Here is a 24,060-nt window from a genome sequence, read left to right as displayed (position 1 = left end):
TGTTAGCTCTTAGGCAGACAGTGTCTTCCTTTAAGTCTGGCTTCAGCTGTGGTCAGATGCCTGCTGCAGAGCAGCTGGTGCAGACTTTGCTCTTGCTGTTGGCAGTTTCCTTTAAACAAGACTAGCTATGGTGACACTAGCCCACTGCCCCAGCTTGTCTGGAGGCAAGCACCTGGCACCAGTGGCCCGGCAATGCACTTCTGAGCACACCTTATCCCTATATTCCCTTTGCTGCCTTGCACAGGCATCCAGGTCTATTGTAAATACCACCAAGGGCTGCTTAGAAGAAGAGGATGCCTTATACAAATCTGCTGGTGATGGCGACCTTCAGCAGCAGACTAGTAACAACTAATATGTAGGCAAGGTGGGTCTTGGCATCACAGCAATTCCATGGTGATCTGCATCCCCAGAGCCCCGTGTCCAAACAGAGGTCTGTATTAGTTTCAGAAATCAGACTGCAATTAATTAATCAAGCTCATGTACAGAGACAGAGATCAAATCCACAGTGAGTGTCTGGGGATTTTATGCGTCTCTTCTGCTTCCTTAATTACTCCACGTAACTTTTTGCCTGGATTGTTTGTTCCTTAAAGAACTTGCGCTTTCAGTAAGCAGAGATGAGGACTGTGCAGCAAGTTGTTGCTTATTCACAGGAGAGGAAAGCATGGCTCATTTGATAAAAAGGGAAAAAACAACACAATTCTGTTTCTTCACTGAAGTTATTTAGTAAAATACTTATTCTGAACTATGACCTCTGGTAAAGGAGGAGTAGACCCATCTTTCTTAATGGAGACAGCCAAAACACAGTCAGAATTGTGGCTGAAATAGAGCCACAAACATATATTAAAGCAGTAAGTCAGTTTGAACTAAAAATTCATCCCAGCTGTCTGTCCTGCTTTTTATGACAGCTAGATTCCCAACTGCACACTGAAATCAGTGTGTGTTTTACATATTCTCTGAAGAATCTGGAGGCCAAAAAACTGAACATCACCAAGCTTCCTTCAAAATGAATACGCTTTTGGGGAGCATGCTTGAAAGCTCATTAGAATTACCAGGAACTCAGTAATTTCCATGGACCAAACCATGGATCAGGCCAAACCTACCTTGTTCAAAACGTAACACCAAAGGACTTGGCTCCCAAAGCAATCTTACAGTAAGCACCAGCAACAAGGATTTTCATCTAAACCCACAGAGGTTTCTGTGGCACGTGACAAAAGTTGCTCCACAGGAAGACACTAGTTCCAAGTTGTGTTATCAAGCAACACTCCCTGCCTCTGGCATAATTGTTCAGTAATATGCATTTTGTATGGAATCAAACAGAAATGCTGACAGGCCAGCATTTATGGCTGCTGACACAAACTTTCTGAGCATAGCTGTGCAAGATCTGCTGACACAAACCTTCTCCTTGAGAACAGCTGCGATTGCCTGCTGCTCTGGGGAGGGGATGGGGGGTTCTTTTCTTTATCTGCCTCCTGTGAAGAACTCCGAAGTGCTGGGTGCACTGATCGGGCTGAAGAGTCTACCAACACCTGGCTAGGGTACAGATGTGAACGTACAACAGACAAAGTTAGCTCTCCTCCTGGCTTTATCCTCCATTTGTCTTTCAGATTATTTAATAATCCCACACTCAGCAGTATTTGGATAAAATGGACAGTTACCAAAAGTGCTGCAGTTAAAGCTGAATACAGCATTATGCCTATTCTTCTAAAGTGATAAGCACTTGGGATAGGCAAAATTCCCACAAAGAATCAGATGTAAGACACCATTTACTTGAAGGCTAGTGAGAGTGTGCTTACAGAAGACAAGTGCAGCTAGAGGGTGAGGCAGTAGCTTCTCAGGCTCTTCATTTCTAGGGCACAGCTAGCATATAAGTGTTTCAAAAGATACACAAGCTCCCTGATCAGCACAGATAACTAGGAGCTCAGGTGTCCCCTTCATCAACAACAAAACGTGTAAGGATATGCTCTAAAGTGTTTTGCTGATTTAGGGCCTTAGTAAATTGTCTGCAAGGATCTGAATGCCCACAACTCCCTCTTGAAAGCAAAAGTACATTCAGGTCCTGAAGGAATTGATGTGCGTTGCAAAGTCTTTCCTAACAATTGCCACAATAGAAACCTCATTGCTTAATTTAAATATCCTACGGCAATTACTGCCCAAGTCATACCTGGGTCGATACAGTCGGCATTTTGAAATTCCAGATTTTCCTCAGTTGTGAATGCTCATTTTATTGGTCCTACAATACCTTCACATAACACAAGGTTAATCTTCTGACTTTCTAACCACCCTGCTAAACACAAGTGTCTCAAGCTCAGATTTTGCCAGCAGAGCTGGTCACTTCAACATGACCATACTCAGGTGAGAAGGCTTAAAGTGCAGTACTCACTACAAGTTTGTTTGTGTACCCTGAGCAACAGCTTTGAGCTCCTGAAAGAGCAATTTAAAAGCACCTTTGCACAACCACAAGTTACAATCAAAGAAAAAAAGGTAAAAAGTCTGTACTTGTGCTGCAAGATGCAGTAAAGCCATGGTGCTAAGCCTGAGCCAAGCATGCCTTCCCACTGGTTGCCACAGTTGTGTGTCAGCAGACATCAGGAACACAGAATTGCAGTTATTGCCCCCCGCCCCATGTCATAAAGATGATTAGACCTGGAATATCATAATATCCATGCAGTGAAACCCCTGTGCTGCAGACAGAAATTGATGCAGCTGTGTTGCTCGACTCAGTTGCGTGCAGGGGGAAGGCCTGGGCAGGCAGATGAAATACTGCAGTGACAGACAAGGCAGTACACTGGGCTTTCTTGTAACACAAATTAACAAGCCTCGCTTGCTCCTGACGCATTCTCATAAGAACCTTAGAAAGTGAAGCCATCCACAGCTCCCCAGCATCCTGCCCAAATTTTGACAGAAAATTTACCTTAAATTTCAGCAAAACAGAAACAGAAAATAAACTATCCCCCAAAGCTACAGGTTTTAAAGTTGCACACAACCTTTCTCCAAATAAAACATTTCCCTTTCCTGCACCAAAGGAATGATTTGGAGTCTCATACTCCCCTCAAAAAGCCATCTCAGATGGTATAATGTTATCATTTTGTCCTTTGCTGTCTTTCCTCAAAGACTTCCTCCAGAATATAATGGGACAGCAAAAGTGGTACTCATCAGGTAACAAAAATAAATTGAAAAGAGGTAGCAAGATGCAATCATAGCTGTCAACTGTGCAGCTTGGAGCTGAAGCCTCATCTGAAAATGCAAAGAGCTTTGTGTTTCTGCTAGGTTTGAAGGTCTTGTTGCCTCTCCCCATCCCTAGAAACAGGGGACATGACAGACTTAAAAAAAAGTTTCTGAGAACTACAGCACACTGAGTTTTACAAAAGCAAGTTCTGTCCTTTCTACAAGCTGTTGTAAACATCTCTGCCTCAAACCCCTCCAAAAATAGGCCAAATCTGCTATAATTCATGGACTAGCTAGCTGCAAAAATATTTCAGACTGACTTAACTATCTATTGCCTAAATCCTAAATGAGCAGAGAGACAAAGCAGAGTACAGCGCTGACCTTGAATTACAGCATAAAAATGGCTTTTCCTGTCCCCAAGCAGAAACCAGCAATTATTAAGCTAGGCTATGTCCTTACTCATTAAGATCTGACCTTTCTTACTAGATCATTACCTCAAATTATCCACAGTTTCTCCTCGAGGCAGCATAAGACAGTTGTCTCGTATATTTGAGCTGGAGGCTGTGTGGCCAGGTGATGGCAAGGAGGCCAAACAGCCTCGTATCCAGGCCCTGCAGAACACTAAGCAAATCATTCTGCAAGTAGATTTCAGTTTGTCTTTCGGCTGGATGGAAACCAGAGTGCTGAGGGATAACAGCGCATTTGCATTGAACAAACCTGCAGCAGCTCTGAAGACTGTTTTACTATTTTTTAACATTTCGGAGGCAGCAGTCACATTGTGCCCCTCATCAGCCCCACAGCCTCCAGTGACAAAAAAGTCCCCAAACATAACCACACATTATCAAACTTACTTTCGACTCTGCTCTCACAGCCCTGCCTCTGGTCCCCTCGCAGCAGCCACCACAAGGAGCAGCTGGAGCATGGACAGCTTCCATTTGGTACCTCAGCACTTGATGAACCATACAGACACTGTAGAGCTCCCTCCAAAACACTGCTCCGGAGAAGGATGCTTAAAGGAGACCTTCCAAAATCACTTGTTGATAGAGCACAACTTCTTAGAGTAGCTTGTTTTGAAGCAGGTGGTTTGGGTAATACACATTTGAACCCTTGTCTGCTTTATATGCTGCTTTTTATTCAAGATGCCCAAGATGATTTTGTGATTAATTAACTCTCCCTCTCAGAATCATGCTGTATTCCATTGTCCCTGGCATTTTCCATTGATGGTGCAGGAACTTTGACTATGAGTGAGAAGAGCAAAATCCTTCTCCATCCAGAGGAACACAATGCTACAGAGCAAGTTCTTGGAAGATGACCATACCCTTTCAAGGCAGAATCATAGCCAGTTGTCACTGGACTGACATGGGAGGACCAGCCCCTCCTTCAGCAAACAAGAAGCCCATGCAATAGGACTTACAATAGGTATAGATGGGCTTTCCCAAACAATTACAAGTTCTCCCTGCATCAGCTGGACACAAGCCTCTTTCATGCTAAAGGTCTGTCAAGTCCCATCTTCAAAAAAAGGTTCACCGTGCTCTCCTGGTACAGTGCTTCCAGTTTCTCTCTCACAAGCTCACACACGCAAAGCAGTCATATTTTGCTGCCTTTTTATTATATACACACACATTACCCACCTTTTGCATTTTATGCCCTCTTGTGCAGGATTTTGTGCCATTTACTCTCGTAAAATCAGCTGTTGAGGGCATACATTAAGGAGAAAGTTCTTTCTCCAGGTTTGCTCTTCTTAGCTGCCCAGGACTTCTCCCTGCACAAGCCATCCTCAGGTTGCTTCTGCAGCCCTGTTTCTAGGTCTCTTTCCCCTGGCAACCACAGCAACTTTAGCCCTCCTTGAGACTTTCCTGGGCAGCTACCTCTTCTCAGCCCAACTTCTCTCAGTCCAGTAGTTACAAAACACAAGATGTGGGAGAAAGACAGCTGAGAGTTGGTCCTCAATTGCCCTTAGTGGGATCAGGCAAGCTCCATGGAGCAAGAGAAATGAGGAACAGGAGCTGCTGGTGAAAAGGCCAGGCACAATGTCAGAAGGGTACAGCCCCATATGCTGAATGCTGAGCTCCAAAGGGCTGTCAGTGTCAACAAGGACTGTTGGACCTTTTGGCCCTTTGAGAAATGTATCTCTAAGTCCTTCTCTGCAAGTGATAAGCTCTTGATTGACTCTCTTTTTCCTCCACCTCCCTTCTCCACAAGAAAACTGTATGCCAAATGTAACTGGATGTTTCTATATTTAAGAATGAGAAATTAAGATGACTTAATTTGTGCAATACACTCTCAAGCAGGCTTGAGAGTCAAGGTCTACAGAGTATAAACCAACCATATTTTCCATGAACATACAGTGGAATAAAGATGGTCAGAATATGAGAACATGAGAAGCTGGGGGGAATATATGCAGGTTGGGGTGCTTTTTTGGTTCTGTAAGAGCTGTCAAGATTTCAACACTTGCATTCGTTTTTGAATCAGGTAGAAGAGAGACGTGTGTTTCAGTCTGCCACATCCCACTCGAGTCCCAGCGCCTGTGCTACAGGTTTGCCCTCACTGTTCACACACAAACCACAATCTGGATCTAAGCACATTTCTCAAAAAGTCATTCAAGGTAGAGAATATTTCCACAAAAAGGTTTCATTTTCAACAAATTGTCAAGAACTTGCCTATGCCTAGAAACTGTCTGTTACTATTAAAGCAAAAAGTGCATTTCAAATGCAATGGTTGATTCGAAAATCAAATTATTCTTGCAAGCTCTTGTTCTATTCACAGAAGTGTCAGGGAGTGCTGTTCAGAACAAGTCCATGTATAAGCAGGTCCCCAGAGCCAGGTAACAAAACAGCCAATGTTCCTGCTTGAAAAAGTGAAGCTCTCCCCCTCTGCCCATATGTTTTGGTATCTCGGTTCAAATTCTCTTCAGAAGAGCAGACACCTTAGATTGCAACCATGGGAACTAGCCCTACTGGTGTCAGCCATATACATGTGTCCGTCTTTCAGCTTCATCTCTGAAGAGAAATTAAACTGGACATGCACATGAAGTTTCCTTAAAGTTCAGCAGGGAAACTGGAAAGGAAGGCTTCAGGGACACAGAGGCCCCTGCCTCGCTAGGATCTTGCTCTGTGCAAACCTCGGAGCATGCAGTCCATAACTCGCATCACATGCAGAACTAGCAAATGGTACTAAACCAACAATATTAAATAGCCCGTGAAGGCCTCACCAAAAGTCTTTGCACAGCATAGGAATCTTGATTCAAAGGGACTGAAGCAAATCCCTCTTCACTAGACACAAATACAGATTAGAGAGGAAGGGAGTAAAATCAGCCAACACTGCCTTAGATGACTCTAGTGAACATCAAAATAGATCAAAACAGCACAATCTCCTAAACAGAACAAAAAACAACCCAAACCCAACCCCAACAAAAAACCCCACTCCTCCCAGCAATTAAGAAATCATTGTGAATTTTTATGCACCTAAAATCCACGCATATTTTTCAGACTGCTCAAACAGGTAGCATCTGAAACCTCTGATGAACGAATGAACGAATGAAGACTTTTCCTCTCATTTCAGATTAAAATGTGAAATAGAAATAGCATTTTTTGTTAAAGTATTCAAAATAAGTCTTGCTTTTAAAATTAAGTGACAGACCACAACCTGAAGTAGGAATGTCTATATTACTTTATAGGTAGCTGTCTTACTTGCTGTAAACAATGCATTCGGCACATGTTCAGACATCATCCCAGCCTGCAAAAAGACTCAAAGAAATCAAACAGAGGTATACATATTTTGAAGCCCTAACCAATGTTTTGAATTCCCCACCTCCATCTTTCCACAAATTTGTTCCATTATACAAATAAAAATCTTAGATTTGCCCCTGAAAGACCTTAGATCAATTCAGTTCAAGTCTTTGAGCTGGACCTCTTTTTCTGCCAAGAATCTGGAGTTTCTTTTCTGGCTGCCCATAATTATTCTGTTCCTTAGACAAAGATGTAAATCTGTGCTTTTCTCCATTTAGATTTGTCTTTAAAAAATCCATGGGGGCTTCAGGGGAAAACTTTCCATTCAGTTTGTCTCTGGGGTTTCCTGAGCTGACAGCTCAGGCACCAATTCATCTGTAACAGTCTTCATTTTTGATCCTTTTTCTCCCGCACTTGGAAGAGGTCATCAGTTCGTAGAAAAATCTTGCCAGATATTTTCTGCTCAACTTCATTTATCCTCCAAGTTTCAGTCCTGCTCCTTTCCTGTCCTAACCAAGCCATGCGATACAGTGAATTCACACAGTTCTAACCAAATCTGCAAGCTAAAGGGCAGCAAAGCAGCACTGAAAAGCATTTGGGCTAGCACACACAACTCTGTAGGAGAGAAGAACATTACGCCTAGGTGAAAACACACTGTCAGAATAAATATGCCACTGATCATATCAGAAAACCGAGCACCTGTGGCAGCAGAGCTTGTCTCCCAAGGTGTAGTATCAGCGAGCACCCCTCAGTCAGGCTATTTGCTGAGACTTTCAGAGCATGCAAACTGGCTGATTACAAAAGCAACTGATACTTTTCACTTTCAACAGGAAAAGCAAGTGACAAATACCCTCAGGAGAGCCCTTTCCTGGGGTCAAAAGGGAGGCACTGCGATGGTCATCAGACAAGCCAGGTCCCCAGAAGTTGACGTGACAGACTTCCAAACACGAACATGAGTGAATGTGGGACTTTTCATAAGCGTAAGCACTTTTCAGTGAAGGGCAGACAAGTTTGGTCACTCCCGCCTTTGCAAACCTTCACGCTATGACACACACCTACTCTGAGTGGCAAGAGAGACAACTGGTTTTGTCACTTCTAATTTCAAAGGCTATATGCTATGCACAATTACCCCAAGGCAATAAAACATGATCTATTTCAATTTAGATTTGACCTGCTCTTCCAGGTAGGCAACACAAAGCATATTGTAGCATTTCATCAATTAGAATCATAGAATTATTGAATCCTTTAGGTTGGAAACGACCTTTAAGATCATCAACTCCAACCATAACCCCAGCACTGCAAAGTCCACCATGAAACCATGTCCCTAAGTGCCACATCTACACGTCTTAAATACCTCATATTAAACAGCACACTCAAGCTGCAAAATCTTAATTAGCAGCTCCATTAACATCAATGCAGTGAGTAAGGTCACTGCTAAGGATAAATAAATAAATAAATAAATAAATAAATCTACCACTGTATATATTGTGAGTTAAGCATAACCTAGTAGCATCTTATCAACATCCTCATCAAAACTGCTTGCAATCTAGGCAAGTTGCACAAAGTTCAACTATTTACAAAGTTCACAGGTATACAGAGCCATCTATTTCTAGTCAAGGAACAGAACACAAATTTCACAGATTCTGGAATTATTTCATTTAATAATTAAATTAAAAATATTTAATCAACATCAACCTATCAATTTTCCATCAGAACCGAGTTACTTTAGCAGCACTTTTTCAGAAGACCAGAGCCAGCCAGGCTATACAGAAACACCTGGAGAAAGGTAGCCTTCAGACGATGCAAAGCCCAGAAATCCTTAGCTGGAGGTGATGCTCAGTATATTTCTCCTGAACTAAGTAATGACACAGGGTTGGCTGGACCCTTCAGTAGCCTAAGAATATACTCATTGGAAAGTGGGGTGAGGCTGGCTTGGAGCTGACTTCCATGCTGCCATAGCTGGGCAGCAGTCAATGCCCCAGCTGCCTGGGCACGACTATGCAAACTGTGGGCTGCCCTGTAAGCACACACTCAAAATTACTACTAGCAGAGGTGCTGTATGCCTGCTCGGCACATGGGAGAGAATGGCATCATAGCAGAAAGACAGGAAGGAGCTCTTAGAAGCATTTATGATAACCCTGCATCAGGTCTTGTAATAAGCACATCCTTTCCACTTCCCCAGCAGTACAACTGAGCACTGCAATCTATCTAAATCACAGCTAAAGGCTGGAACACAATGAGACAAACTAGCTTGTGATGGTATGATTTTGGAAACATGCTTCACTGCAAAGAGAGAGACTCCTAAAACAACATGGGGTTCTGCATTTACAGAGGAAGTCTCATCATCTTTCACAAAGGAGAAAATGAAACACAGTCTGTCCAAAGCCATGATTAGAACCCATCTTTCTGCAGTATTATTTTAACAGCTTAATAATAGGACCAAGGCAGCAAAAAAAAATCCCCTATTAACTGTAGCAGAAAGAAAACTGGATCCTCTTATGGAGTTAGTGCTGCAAACGCAAGGCTTACGCAACACAGCCTCACTCTGCTCTCCCTTTCTGAGTTAAATAATGTGTAATTTAGCTATCATATTACACTGCTTTAAATAAGCAAGCCCTCAGCCTCTCTCCTGAGGTACTCTGTGGTTAAACACTGCAATGCTTAGTTGAAGTTTGCTTATCATATAAACTAGTTGCTACAAAAGTGTATTTCCATTTAGTTCATGCTAACCTTCTTATAACCAAAGGTCAAAAAAAAAGGAAACAAATGCCTAACTGTAGCTAAGTAGGTCTTGGAAGGAGCCCAGAGCTGACAAGAACCAAAACGTTTCATGCATGAATAAAAGAAGCTTCAGCTTTTGGATTCTGTTTAATTAAATATGATTTTTAAGTTAAAAAAAAAAACACCCTGATTTTGAAGAAAACCTGAATCAAAGTGTTTGCTTAGATTTTAAGTTAATGTATTTTTAAGCTTTAAAAATCTTTGTATGCATATTTTTATATTCCAAACCTGTTTCCATTTTGCAGAGAGAGTTACCTTTACATGAGTTTAACTTAACCATAGCACAGGGAAAATTCAAGTCTAGAATCCCTTCTCTCATTTGAGGGGCAGTTATGAGTGAAATCCACATAATGCATTTTTCTACTTTCATTCAAAGCAAACTCTTTTTTTTCCCCTTCTTCAATTTAGATATAGGTTTTCAAAGCAGAACAGCTTGTCATAGACCTTTAAATTCTCCTACACTGATGCAGAATCAGTGACAGGGAGATTTACTGCACAAAAAAGAATTCAACTTTTGAATAAGCATCAAGGACATTTGCTGCTCTTTTTCTCCGTTTGACATCAACAGTATATTATTTTTCCCCCTTCGGGTGACCAGCAGGTCACCTCTCTTCCCCCTTCACCTCTCCTCTCCCTCGCTGGAGCTCTTTTAATACAAAGTTTTTCTAATATTTCACTTTTAAACTGCAAGGTCAGGTTGCAATCTCCAAACAAGCAACAGTTCTGCTCAAGGACTCCCACAAATCCTTTCTCCCCACAATCACTACCTGTATTACCCAAACTGGATGTTAAGCAATTGCCTAAAGGACTATGTAATCAAAATGTAGCTTAAGAGGAAAAAAAATAAAAAGGGAAATCTGCCTCACCTCCATGTTAAAATTTTAAAGCAAGAAAATTACATTACCTAAACTTAAGTGTAAAAATAAGGAAACATGCTAAGAACTATCCTTTTTTTTTTTCCCCCCTCAAAAAAAAAAACCCAAACAACCCATCAACAAAACCATAATCAATGCAGCATGTTGAACTTAACATGCAAGAATGGTATAGTCCTAGGTGGTGCAAAGAATCACCTGCAGCAAGGCACTTTTGCATCTTGGCAGAACCACCCTTCCAGGAAAAAGCCCATGACTACAATCAGCCATTTCCCACAGATGACTTTCTGTGGTAGCTATCCAGATTACCTCCCCATGGACCCAATCCAAAGCTCATTATTGGCAAGAGGCTTTTGAAACAGCTCTGTATGTTTTTCACAATGGGAAAGCTCTATATTTAATTGATAGATTAGAAAGAATCTTAAGCTCTTCGAAGTCAGATTAACAAGAGAAAAGGACCTAAGGTTTGCCTTTGGCTTGGCAAATGGTACCTGGGGGAAGAAAACCTTTGTGATCTGGGAGTAATGCAATTTATACAGCGCTCAGTATGGTACAAATGCATCAGGGAGTAACTTTACAAGTAAAGGTCCGGAGGCAGCAAAATTACTGGTTACTTCCTATTACCAATACAATGTAGTTATTAGACTTTACAAACAAATCTTTCAAAGAGTACTATGCGTGGTGTTAAAAAAAAAAAAGAAAAAAATTCATTAAAGCACTATTATCTGAACTTATTTTAGCACCATGCTTGCAATTGCATTCAAACAGCATTAACAGAAGAATTTTATACCAAATAAACCAAAAGCATACAAAATCCTGTAATTTCACCATTTTATTGTTTTAGGATTTCATAAACTATTCAGAATAAGTTTTGTTCCGGCTCTTCAGAAAAGTGGCTATACTTGAAGGAATTAGCATTTTCAATAGCATTTCAGGCCACAGCACAGTAGTGGAGCAAGGCATTTCTCAGCTGATCCACGTAAAAGCTGTTTCACTTATTTAGTTTTCAGCGGGGTCAAGCCACTGAATTAGCTTGCAGTTTAAACAAACATTAATGTCAGCACAAGTAAAAGGGCAGAAAAGTGTGGCCAAGGGAGCATCTATGAGAAGATTCCAATAGTCCCAGTTTACCCTGATGAGACTGAAGATGGAATTTCACTATTAAATCCACAAATAAGTAATGCTAGATAGAGTTTTTCCAAGTAACACAAAATAATGACTCCAAACCTAAAGCAAATCTAAGAAAAAAATACTAAAAGAACCCCCCCACACCTCACAAATTCAGCATGTTATCTCCTTTCAGGAGGTTGTCTTTCCTTGACAGCATAGCCTGTGTCATGCAGTGAAAGATGTAACTGTGTGCGCCATCACCCTCGGAGATACTTCTCTGCCAAGGGATCCATGTGTATGGGGAAATGCTACCCTCTATCGTTTAACTGGTCTGAACAGCTAGCATCTCCTTAAAACAATCATTTTAGGAGGCTAACTCTGCTTTTCACAGAAACTGCTATGCAAATCACAAGTTAAAACCCCACAAACCTGAAGCACTAATGTTTGTTACTGCACAGTCATATCTCAAGCCTCTTTTTACTCAAACTTACTCCTTGGCTACAGCACTCTAACGGGCCCCTGTGACTCCAGCTTCGCCTCCAATTCCTTTTTCCAAAAGGAAGGCAAGCCAGAGCCTGAAAAATAATTATTGCTTCAAATAACTGTCTGGGGTTTTTTAGCTCTGCCTAACAATTTGAACTCTTTTTTTGTCCGCTTTGTAGAGGTACTACATCAAATCCTTACATGACCTTCTATCATTCTCCTGTTGTCTTCTCACTCCCAGCACTTTCCAAACTTCTTTATTTAAACTCTTAGAACTGCCCTTATTTCAAAGATTTTATATTTAAATGCCTTTGCTAAAAAGCTGCAGCAGCATGATCTGAAGACACTAAGAATGCAATGGCAAAAGGAACCAGAAGGTGATCTTTGAATTCAACTGTACTATGAAAATTTTCTTAGAGAGCACAAAAGGTGTCCCCTCCCATAAATATGAAAAAGAGAAGGGAACAGTATTCTTTCTGCCAAAGTCACCACTCAAGAAAAGCTGCAAAACTACACTTTGTGATGATTTAAATCATGCCAGCAGGATATTAGATCTAAAAGGAAATCCCCTCCCCAGCTTATTATACACTTAAAGCGAGAAGCTTTACTTGGCTAACAGCAAGTAGAACCTTCACAGCTCCAGGAGGAAGATTGCCAGGACAAAACGGGACAAGTGGCAAACAACAGCAAATGGAAAACATAAAGGTAAATATATCTTTAATTCAGTTAATTTAGAGATGGAGTCAATCAGTGTTGACACCTTTGAGTTTCTTTAAAAAGAAACTGACATTTGAAGCCCCCTAGAACCTTCTGATCTCTAACAGGTTTGCATAGGAAACAAGGATCAAATGAATCTCGGAAAACAAGAACCAAACATTTAAGGATTATTTTGATTAAATACACTACTGATGTGTCGACCCAAGGATGTCTACACTAACTTGTATGTACCACTACCTATAAACAAACAGCACAACAGGTCTGTTTCACTGTTTAAGGATGCAAGTATTTTAGTGTATTATTGTTACTATTTAAGTTTCCCTCAAGCCAGCAGCGCAGCTAAAGCCTATTGTAAGGCCCTTCTGATCTAGATCAGAACACAAACCACTCATAACATGATCTAATGATGTTATTTGTTTACTGACACCATAAAGTGAAATATAAAATACAACCCACACAGAGGTCACAATATTCCACCCTTGTCCTCCAGATGATTTCCAAGGCAGGGAGAGTAAACAGCCTTCTCCCAGCTTTCTTAGTTTCCACAGCTGAGAGTGTAGGATGTTTACACTACCTGTCACTCAGAGCTCTTAAAAACAGACCAAATGTCAGCAGACCTCATACAGACTTTATCACTGATTGCCAGAAACATGCAGACGTCAAGTATAGGAAGGAAAAAAACCCATACCAATGCCTAGTTTATACCATATGAATCCCAATCAATGATAAGTCCTTTGTGCACAAGCTGGGAGGTGTAAGAAAGAAGTTCAAAACAAAGCTGAGCTTCAGCATCTCCAGAGGACTGCCACTGTTACTGCCACCATGGTAATGCAATGCTTACGGCCAGTTCACTCCAAAGTACTCCTGAATGTCTTGAAGTTGCGCCTGCAGAAAAGAGAGAATTCGCCATTTTAATGAGTTCACATAAATACAGTAACAAACAAGCAGAAAAACTGTACTTGCATTCCACACTTAAAAACCATCGTGTAATTTCTCCAAATGACTGGAATCTTTTAACACAATTTAAAAGCAATATCCTGGTATGCTGGCTTAAGAGGAATGACTACAATATCTAGCTTAATTTTAATTATCAGAGGAATGATGGTTCTGGGACACCTCGAGTACTGTGAGGAAAAGGATACTTTTAAAGACATGGCTTGGTAAATATAAGAGTTCATTTATACAAGAAGAGATGACTTAACAGCAGTCTACTTTTGTGTGAAATTATATTTTCCTCCCAGAAACAGATGAAGTATTCAGTTTCCTTAAACATATCACCTCTAAGGGGGAGGAGGGGAAAGAGAGAATGTAATAATAAATAAATAATAAAAAAAAAAGTTTTATGTAGATCAAAAGCCAAAATCCTCAGAAGAGAAAAAAATTCCACTTGATCAGGTTTTAGTACAACATAAGAAACACTTTTGGACAAGATCATTACTAGTTCCTTCTCTAAAAAACAGTGCATGTGCACAAAACAACATGTGCAAACGACCGGGGGCCTGAATCATCTTACAGTACTACAGCAACCTACTTTAAGAAAAATTAATTTGCTACTGAAAAGGCAGAGGAGCTTAATCTGAGAGTTTAACCAACAGAAGGGTTTCCCCAGTACTGGTACTGTCCTCACCACTCTGTGAGCACCAGTTATAGCACAGCATATTGCCCAACTTTCTGAAGGGCATAATTATGTCTCAATTAGATCAAAGTAACCACAATTTTCTCCTCTACCACTACCTCCGTCTCATTCTAGTGCTTCTGAAAATCAGGCCATGTATTTAAAAGTCCAGTTCTTGCAGTCATAAAAATTCCCTGGTGGAGATCCCTTTGGTCAAGGCAAAGATTTACAACAGTAGGAAAGGGAAAGAAAGTGACTGTGTAATTGCACACCCCACTTTACCATTCATAGGAAGGCCTAGAGATATGCAGGAGCCTGAAAGGCTAAAATAAATCTGAAGGTACAGATCACCTTCACAGCCCAGTCTGCTACAAAATCATGAACTCCAAGGGCAAAGAAGGCAAAAATTGCAAATTAAGAGGTTTCCTTCTTAAGCTGTCTGTCCTGAATAAACCAGCTCCCTATCAGTAGACAAACAACCTATGCTAGTTCTGCACTCAGAAGATGCATTTTGCCTAAGACACTCCAACAATTTTACATGTTGACTGGGGCCGTAGGTTGGACCTCTGTAAGACACAAGGCAGAAGAGGGAAATCCCTGTCCTTTAATGAAGCAGCCAAGGCAGTCAGAGTGCCAGGTAACCTTGCATGGAACAGAGTTGGCCTGCTGTTGGCTCAACAATCCAGCAGTAGAAACAAAAGCATAAAGTGCATAAAGAAAGTCACCGAGCTGCACCCTCAAAGCAAGAAAAAAGAGTAAATGTCGGCATAATCCAGGTGTGAACCTATCTCAAGAGGTCATTTAGTCCTAGCTTCTACTGGAGGCGGGGCCAGCTCTGAAGTGGACGGCTGCTAGAGACCTTATATTTCTCATTCAAGGCTTTCCAGATTAAGTACAATCTGCAAAAGGCATTTCAACTCTTCACAAGAGAGAGCATAAAAATAATACTGTGGTAGTCTCTGCCAGAATTTACCATAGTACTTTCAAGCTTCAGCAGACAAGCATCTGATATTTCTATTGTTAACAGATCCTATTTTAATCCTCTAAGGGTTCTGGTGAATTTTTTTAATATCCAAATGCTCAACCATGGTATCATCTTTATTTGCATCTTTTACTACTGTTGGTTAGAACTTCGATTTACTATTAGCATATTTTCCCTGTACAATTCAAACTTCAGGGATTAAAAAACAAACAAAAAACCTAATACCAAATGTCTGCTTTGGCTTTTCTCTGCTTTCAAAATAAGCCTATGAACTTTGAGCTACGAAAAGTATTAGAAACAGTATTAGAAATTAATTGTATCAAAAATTAATTATATTAGAAATAATAATTAGAATATTAGAAACAAACTATGAACTATTGGAGCTGTTACCCTAATATCTGAGAAAGTTTAGGAGAGCCAGTGCAGTAACAGGCAACATACTGTTATCACACAAAGGAAGAAAACTTGTCAAGGCAAATGGTGCAGTGACAAGGAAATACTCAAGCAGATGATAGAAAAACAATCCAGAAATTCAGAAAAAGGAAAAGCGGAATAAAAACTAAGCAATATATTACTGTCTCGTACTACTATGGAATTCCTGACACTTTTGAGACTTCAGCTTCAGCATTTCAGTAAACAACACAAGTGACTGGACTTTGTAAGTCAGTTTTGCAAATCTGTATCAGATATGCTTCCCACCAGATAGTCATAACAACTTCAGGCTATTAAAGAAAATCTTCCGGTAAGAACCACATTTGTGCTCAACACAGTTCTTATTCTGCAGGGCCTACAATCAAAACAAGCGACAGGAGAATGTGACAGCAATGAAATGACTACATTAAGCACAGGTCCGCTATATTTCTACTACTTCTCTATTGATTGCCTTTGACTTCCAAATCATTCCAGGTGACTATTTTATTTTACCAGTATTTATGAAGTCTGAATGATGCTTCTAAGATGAGATAGTTGAGGAGGGGTAGAAAGTTATACAGATCACATCCCTTTGCCAGAATAGATGCCTACCACATCCTAGGCACAGTTCCTCATATATGCTTAGCTACCCAAATAGCAGGAAAAAAAACCCCAAACAAACCCCATCAGCTTGCACTGCAAAGCATGTTCTTCCTTTTATAGGTGAGAAGAAATGAAGCTGGTGATTTGCCAGCATGTCCTGCACAAAGCTAGGCTAAAATTCTGCAGCTGAGGGAGTTCAGGGAATGCACTACTTGCACAGGTAGCCACAGGGGTGATCATTGTCTCAGTAAAGCTACCACACAGTAAGGATAAACTGCTGCAAAAAAACCTTCTCTACAGATCTCCAAGAGGCAAGGTGTTAGTGAAACAGCTATTTAGCTGATCCTAGGATCTGCTCTCCCTCCCTTAGCTTCACCTATCCTACACTCACAGGATATGACCGTGACAGTACAGATAACTATGAAAGAAGCAGTTGCTAAAAGAATGTTGTGCAACAACAAAACCCAACAATGCCCAAACCCAACTGCAGCATTGTCCTGCTGTCATCTGGAAGAAAGAGATTCTGAATAGTACAGGGCAGGCCACACTATAAAAAGACTGCAGAAATTCATTCTCTTTCATTTCACAACAAAGCGTGAAAGGCAAGGACTGAAAAGAAAACCTATTCTTGCCCCTTTTTAGCAAGTTGGATATTTAATTTGTGATTATAAGAAGTTGGGTGCCAAAATATGCAAAGTATTCATTGCTCACTTTACAGAATATCACTGTAAAAGTAAATATCACTTTTACAGAAGCAAAGATAGTGGGAAAATCACCACAAAAATACAGTGGAACAGCCCAAAATACAACAGCAAGCAGACTGCAGATAGACAATTGCCCCATACTTGAACAAAAAGCATTTCAAATAGTACCTAAATATATAAACAGCCACCAGATGTCAGCACAGCCTGGAAAATTGCTAGTTCAACCCTCCTTCTCCAGGCTGATAAAGATTCTTATTTAACACCCCACCAACTGTCCAGGTACATAAATCGAACCCTGACATAAGTACCAAGTGGAAAAAGTCACACCAAAAAGAAAGCCTCACTTTCACATGCAGAAGCAGCCCCTGGGGCCTGACATGCGATCTCACTTGCATATTATCAACATGCAAACAAAAGAAATACAAAGCTGCAGGAACAGGCATCAGTTTCTGCTGCTACAGGACACCCGGAACAGCTTGATATTAAATAATCTCTAATTAAGGTTCAATGTCTGCCATCTTCATGATCTTCAGACTCTCTGGCTATGGCATGTGTCTTTGCCCCACACATTCACATCCCCTCTGCTCTTAAAAAGCTTTAGTCTCTTTAGATTATGCTGCTAAGTGTTGGGGAATATTTAGCAATGAGGTTGCTAAGCTAAATAAAGCTTTTCTGCAAAACAAGCATTACCACGTTTGTCCTTGTGCTACAGCAGAAGCTTCCTTCACCTTCTCCCTGTCTCTTCGATTTTTGACAAGAGCTGCATGGAAAGTGTCTCTGAGGCATCTCTGGCACAGGTGACATTACTCAGAATTTTCTAACAGCAGTGTTTACCTCATTCTTTCACAAGTAAGTATCAAAATCTACAATTCTCAACAGTAAAAATGAGTTTCAGCCAGACAGTTGTGGCACAAACCCATTTTTGCTGCTCAACATCCAAACTCAGTGTCACACCTCACTACTAAAGCCATTAACTAGAAAAGTTTCACAGGCTACTTTAATAAAGGGCAGGACTTACTTTAGACCATTAGTGTATAGGTTAAAACAATCAAAAAAGGAATGAAACCACTCCCCCATCCCAAATATAACCTACATTACTTCATCTCAAGTTGAGCAAAAATTGGAAAAGCAGCAAAAATTCAGATAGACACAAGGTTTTTTTGGAGCATTTATGTTTTCTTAATATAGATGTTGGACAACTTGGATATTAATATGGAAAAGAGAAATAAAAAGCAGAGAATCAGACAGCATCCTAGAAAATTTACCTTACATAATTCTGAAGGGGGGATAGAATACAAACTACCCAGCGGCTGAGGAACAGCAACGGCCAAGAAAGTTATCTTAAGTAAATCACTCCAAAGAAAAGCCCCAAACTACTTAACATGGTATCAAAATTACATCCAAAGGAAGAGCGCCTCCAATTTCATACCAAAACTAAGCCCTGGAAGCTCGCTCCAATTCAGGTGAGCTGCATGAAGGGAAGTTTTGTTGCAAACCTGACTAAGTGCTTAATTAAACATAAAACCTACAAGCATGTTTCACCTTGCTTTTGAGTTTCATCAGGAAACCTTTGCACAATTCTGATTTTGTTCCATACAACTGCAAGTCTTTGTCAGGTTAAAACAAGAGGTAATTTATGTGCACTCTCTAAACCGGAATTTTTAATTCATGACTCTTGGCTCTAACCGTAACGAAGACCCTTGAGGCTCATAGTTTCTTTTCTCTCCCTCAAATTCTCTACACGTAAATACTTGTTTCTACAACAGTCCTTCTGCAAGACAATTTTTCCTCACTTCTTGGACAACCAAAACATGTAGAAACCAACCAAGCCTCAATTTTCCACGTGCCGCTTGCTCAGTCCGAGTTTGCTATGCCCAGGTGACAAGTACTGTTGCAGTCACTCCCTCTTCAGGAAATATCAGGAACATTACTAGCATCAAGATTACATGATTCAACAGCCAGCTTGCACACTGTGCCGGAATAATAGATGTCCCCTTTTCCCCAGGGGATAAAACTTTGATTTGAAAGGAGTCAGAAGACGGTAAACAAGAACTTCAGCTTCTGCAGGAGCAAAACTGCAAAGATGCACTTGAAAGTTACCCAAGATTGCACATCAGCAACAAGAATCCGAGTAGAAAGGCATTTACAGGCAGTTACTATTTAGCACAACTCCATTTCCTAAAATCTTTAGAAGTTCACCCTTAGGCATCAAAGGGGTTTTTGCATCTTCAGTAAATCACCTGAACTATATTCAGCTAGCCTCTAACATTAATTTCCTCTATACCCACCAGGAAGCTAGCTCTGCTGCTGAATGAACTGCAGCAAGCACCATTCAAGCTGTGAGACTTTGACAGAGGCTGGCATTTCAAGAGTTACAGGCAGTACTTGCTTGACTGAGCAGATGGGAGTATGGTGGATGCATTGTTCTCCCTCTACTGAAAAAAAGTTCTAGATAAAGATGCTTTTTTACAAGTGGATTTGCCAACCTGAAATGTTGTCATTTTTACGTAGACAAACAGGAATGAGGTTTGGCACAACACTTGAAAGACTTGTACAGTCAATTTTTCTTGCCACTGTTGGTTTAAGAGTGCTATTAAATTCACAGAGCAAGAATTAAGCAATGCAGGAAGCATTTCCTATTGCTAGTGCTTATGGTTACTACAACCATGTTAAAATAGTTCTGTTGGTTCATTTGTTTTAATGATACCCCTTTCAGGACTTACAAATAAGTTTTATGGAAAATGCGTTAATGGGGGATTTCCATCCTTTAGCTATTTTCTCTGTCTTAGGTCCTCCAGTCTCCTCACTTCTTTATCCACTACCCAGATTTTCATTTAATCTCTAAGCACAGAAGTTGCATCAAGTTTCACTCTTCTATTTCCATCCTGGACCCTCTTCAGGTTAACTTAGCTAACAGTGTTCTTGCCAAAGTCCAAAGATATTTGCACTATTCCATCCCTGTGCATTTTGAGATGCCAATCATCTTTCCTGTGACAGTCAAGACCTAACGGCTCTCTTATTCAGCTAATTCCCTCAGCCCCCATCAGAAGATCCTCCATTTGTTTTCAAGTGGAGACCTGAAAAGATTTTCTGAATATCCACTGCTCTGGCAATTAAAATCACTGCCACCTTTGTGAACATGGTCCAGAAAACTGCATCTACTCCAAATCTGCATCCAATGGCACATATGAAATGTTTCTTCATCTCTCCATCACTTCAAGAAAAATACGCTTGCCAACTCAAACACACTGTTAATACCTGCAACACAAAACCAGCCAAACACCCAGTCTTGCAGATTCTCTATGCATAAAGTCTAAATTGCAGCCCTTTCAAATGATCCTTAGATTTCTGTTCCATCCAGCGACTCCTCCTCTTGCAGATTTACTTCTATACAATGCTCCCCAATGAAGGAAAGGCAAAAATCTTGCTGTGACTCTAACACATTCGGAAAACCACTGCCAGAAAGAACAGTCTACAAAGTCTTCCCTTTACATCTTATGGCTACCTCTTCTCAGTTGAGCCGAACAGCAGCTACTGTCATGCCTAGGCCTACCAGAGTTTACAATCATCTTTCCACCCATCAAGCCATCTTCTCCATCTCCAGTTACCACACCATCTTCATCCTCTGTCCCCCACATTAGTTTCTGTTAAGCCTCATCCGTGCTTTCCTCTACATTGCATGCTAACAGAAATGCAATTTCAAGCTCACAGTCCTCTTTCCTCCTCTCCTCTTCAAACTTACAAAAAAAAAAAAAGGTTTAAGTAACAAACTGGTGCTACTGGCTTACCAGCCCCACCAGTGCTGCCTTGCCCCATGCTCTTCCTCGAGGGCATCTAACCATTGCAATCCAGAACTAAACCAGGGATCTCACAGAAACCGAAGTGCACCACTGCATGCTGCAGTCACATTGAACATATGACTCCCAACTTGTAATTTAACCCATTTTAGGCTCAGACTGCCAAATCAGCTACGCAATAAATAAATAAATAGAGAGCAGCAATGGGTATTAATTGAAGCAGGAACCCTGAAACTGAAAAAGGATTTAAACTCACCACTTGAACATACAGATAGTAACAAAACTCACCTGAACGTACTTTCTTTTCTCCTAAATAGGCAGTAAACTTAAAACTTCTTGGTGTTTCGGTGAGGCTCATCACTACAGTATGTGAGCAACCCAAGAAGATCAAGTTGCTCATCTGTATTAAACAACAGTTGCTGCAGAATGAAAACAAGCAGGGCTTCAGTTCTACAGAAATTCAGCTGAGGTTTCTGTTTGGCAAAGGCAATGTATTTGAAACAAGGCATGGATCCAGATCCCATTTGATCTGGTTCTTCCTGATGCATAGATCTCAGGTAAATTCAGTAGCTCCCCTCCCTCCCCTCGATGCAACACAAAGCTGTTCCCTCTATGTACTAACACATTTAAATTTCATCAAAATCCACTTTGTTTTCTCACCCCTTCCCTGAATTAGCAGATTACTGCTGAAGCAGGCAACAAACACACAGATTCTCCCACTCATTAACATCACGGACACACTGTGGCACAGATCCAGGCTGTGTTTTCCCGCAGAGGATATAGCTGCTGTGGATGTGAACAATCTCCAGTGAGAGCTTAACACATTGGCCAATTTCCTCCGTTGGAAGGGAGTCTCCCAACTCACACTCTGAACAAAGAGAGCCCCGGAGCCAGCCCATGGACAGTGTTTACAGAAACAGCAATGTCACCGATAGGAGAGTTTTGGATACTTTGGAACAAAAATAGCCTGAAGAAAAAAGGAAAAAAAAGGGGGGGGGGGGAGGGCAAAAAAGAAAAAGAAGCAGGTTTGGTTTTCCTGCCCCCTCCCCTTTTTCTTTCCTCCTCATGAAACGTTGATCCTTTATTTTCAGTTATTTTATACAGTGGCGTCTTTAAAAACCACATCTATTTTACTGTGGTTAGAGTAAATCTTATGCTGAACAAAGGAACTGAAAGGTACCAATTTAGCAACAGTTCTGTATTCCCATCCCCACCTCTCCTCTTGCTGCCTAACTTATTATACATGTACAAACGAGGGTCCCAAGAAATGCCAATATAAAATAAAGCAATAAATACAAAAAAGGAACACTTTTTTGTTGTTATTTTCACAAAGTTTGGGCAGTGTAAAGGCAGGAGTAGCTGAAGTATTTACAAAGGTTCTGCACCATCTGTAATTCTTCATACATGCACTTTGACAACCTCATTTAATTATCATCAACCTTTCACCACTTAGCATTCTGCTAAGTATTAGTCTATTTTTGTTTTATTTATTTTAGGAAGTGGAACAATACAGTGATCATCAGAAATAGTACATCAAAATAGTACACGCTGTACCCCATACTCATACAAATAAATACAGACAACTATAATCCAAGAGTAGGATATATAAATATAAACACTAAGCTCCACAAAGTTCATGAGAACTGTAACTTTTGGAAAATCCTGTCCATCTGGTAATTGAAGTGGTTTTGATCTCTTAGTTACTAACACAGGAATGAAGCAGAAAGCTGTTCTTGACATGCATTTTGCCTACAAGTTTGATAACTTGTAACATCACATGGTCAAGGGGTAAGACAAGACGAGCAGACATAAGGAAAAAAACGCATCACTTCTTGTTTCTGCCTCACTTCCAGCCCTACAACCCGCTGATGACTATGGCAGACACAGCTGGTAGGAAGCAGGAGGCAAAGAAGTGTCAGTCAGAGGCAATGTGGATATCCAAGCTCCATCTGAGAAGCAGGAAGGAAGAAACTCGAGGGTCAGCAGCAGAAGATAAGGGCAGAGACAGGCTCCAGCATAAGAATTTTCCTATGTAAATGGCCTGGCAATGGAAATAATATTTTAAAAAGTTTCCATGCCTCCTCCCCCATCAAGGCTGCTAAATCGCATCCTGTTGCCTTGCTCAGGGCTGTGAAGCATTGTGCTAACCTGGAATGATGCCACTCACCTCCAGAGCTTCTTTCTGCTACAAAAATTAACAAGCTACTTCTCACAAAAAGTAACCTGTAAGAAGCCCCTTCTAGACTCAACCATCAGACAGTGCGCAGAGGCTTCGTTTTCTTTCTGAAGCCTTACAACACCAGGAAATCTTAGAAGCAGCACAGGAAAAAAATAATTAGAAAAAAATAATAATCAAGCAACCGCCTACAGTTCTGTCTGTGCCCTTTCTGGCTAGAGATGAGAGCAGGCAGCTAGTATTTCAGATTGCTCAATGCAAGTGACCTCTCCAGCTACCACCCCATATTAACTTCCTGACCAAGCTAAGTGAAAGCCTGCCAAGTATTAAAGGGAGAAGAAAGGGATGTAAGCAGCTCCGGTACTTCCTTTCTGTAGATATTTTTGACCAGTGCTGCAATTCTATGGGTCTTATCTGAAGAACTGCTGTGTTAGGCAGGGTTCAGCAACATCCCCATTCCTTCTGCACTAAGCATAAATTGCAGGAGAGGGCTGATGGCAAGTGACACACAGGCTCTTTCTTAGGAGGCTATGCAAAATAATCAGAGTGCCTTGTGATGAGATGGAAAAGCCATGGTGTCTACCTTCCCTCCTATCCTCACTTATATTCATAGCTAGAAATACCCTATTCTCTCTTCAAAGTTGCAGTGACTGGTATTTGACAGCTCAAAGCTCCAGCAGGCTGCACAAGCTGCACTGAAGCTACTGCACAACAGTATGAGAAAAGATTGTGTCGTCACCATTAGCCACTTCAGCAGAGGTCAAAAACCAAATTTAAGCAGCATGGTAACATATACACCCTCTTCATAACAAAAAATCTGCCCCAGTGCTGTTCATGCCAGTGCCAGGAAACTTTGCTCTTGAGAGCCCAGCAACACGACACCTCCTGCCAACACAACAGTAATGTTGAGAGACGC

At 40.9% G+C, this 24,060-nt stretch overlaps 1 protein-coding gene across 1 annotated transcript in view; it reads right to left on the bottom strand.

Moving 5' to 3' along the window:
- Positions 1–24,060, bottom strand: part of OGFRL1 (opioid growth factor receptor like 1) — an 86,654-nt gene that overhangs the window by 37,373 nt on the left and 25,221 nt on the right. Inside the window, exon 3 of the mRNA XM_065681436.1 lies at positions 13,698–13,741. Coding sequence (XP_065537508.1) covers positions 13,698–13,741 — 44 coding nt within the window. The remainder of the gene's footprint in view (positions 1–13,697; positions 13,742–24,060) is intronic.

This window comes from Lathamus discolor, chromosome 5 (genome assembly GCF_037157495.1).
Source record: "Lathamus discolor isolate bLatDis1 chromosome 5, bLatDis1.hap1, whole genome shotgun sequence".
NCBI classification, from domain to species: Eukaryota; Metazoa; Chordata; class Aves; order Psittaciformes; family Psittacidae; genus Lathamus; species Lathamus discolor.
The sequence above is the reverse complement of the archived record's forward strand: the minus strand, read 5'-3'. Positions and strand labels throughout refer to the sequence as shown.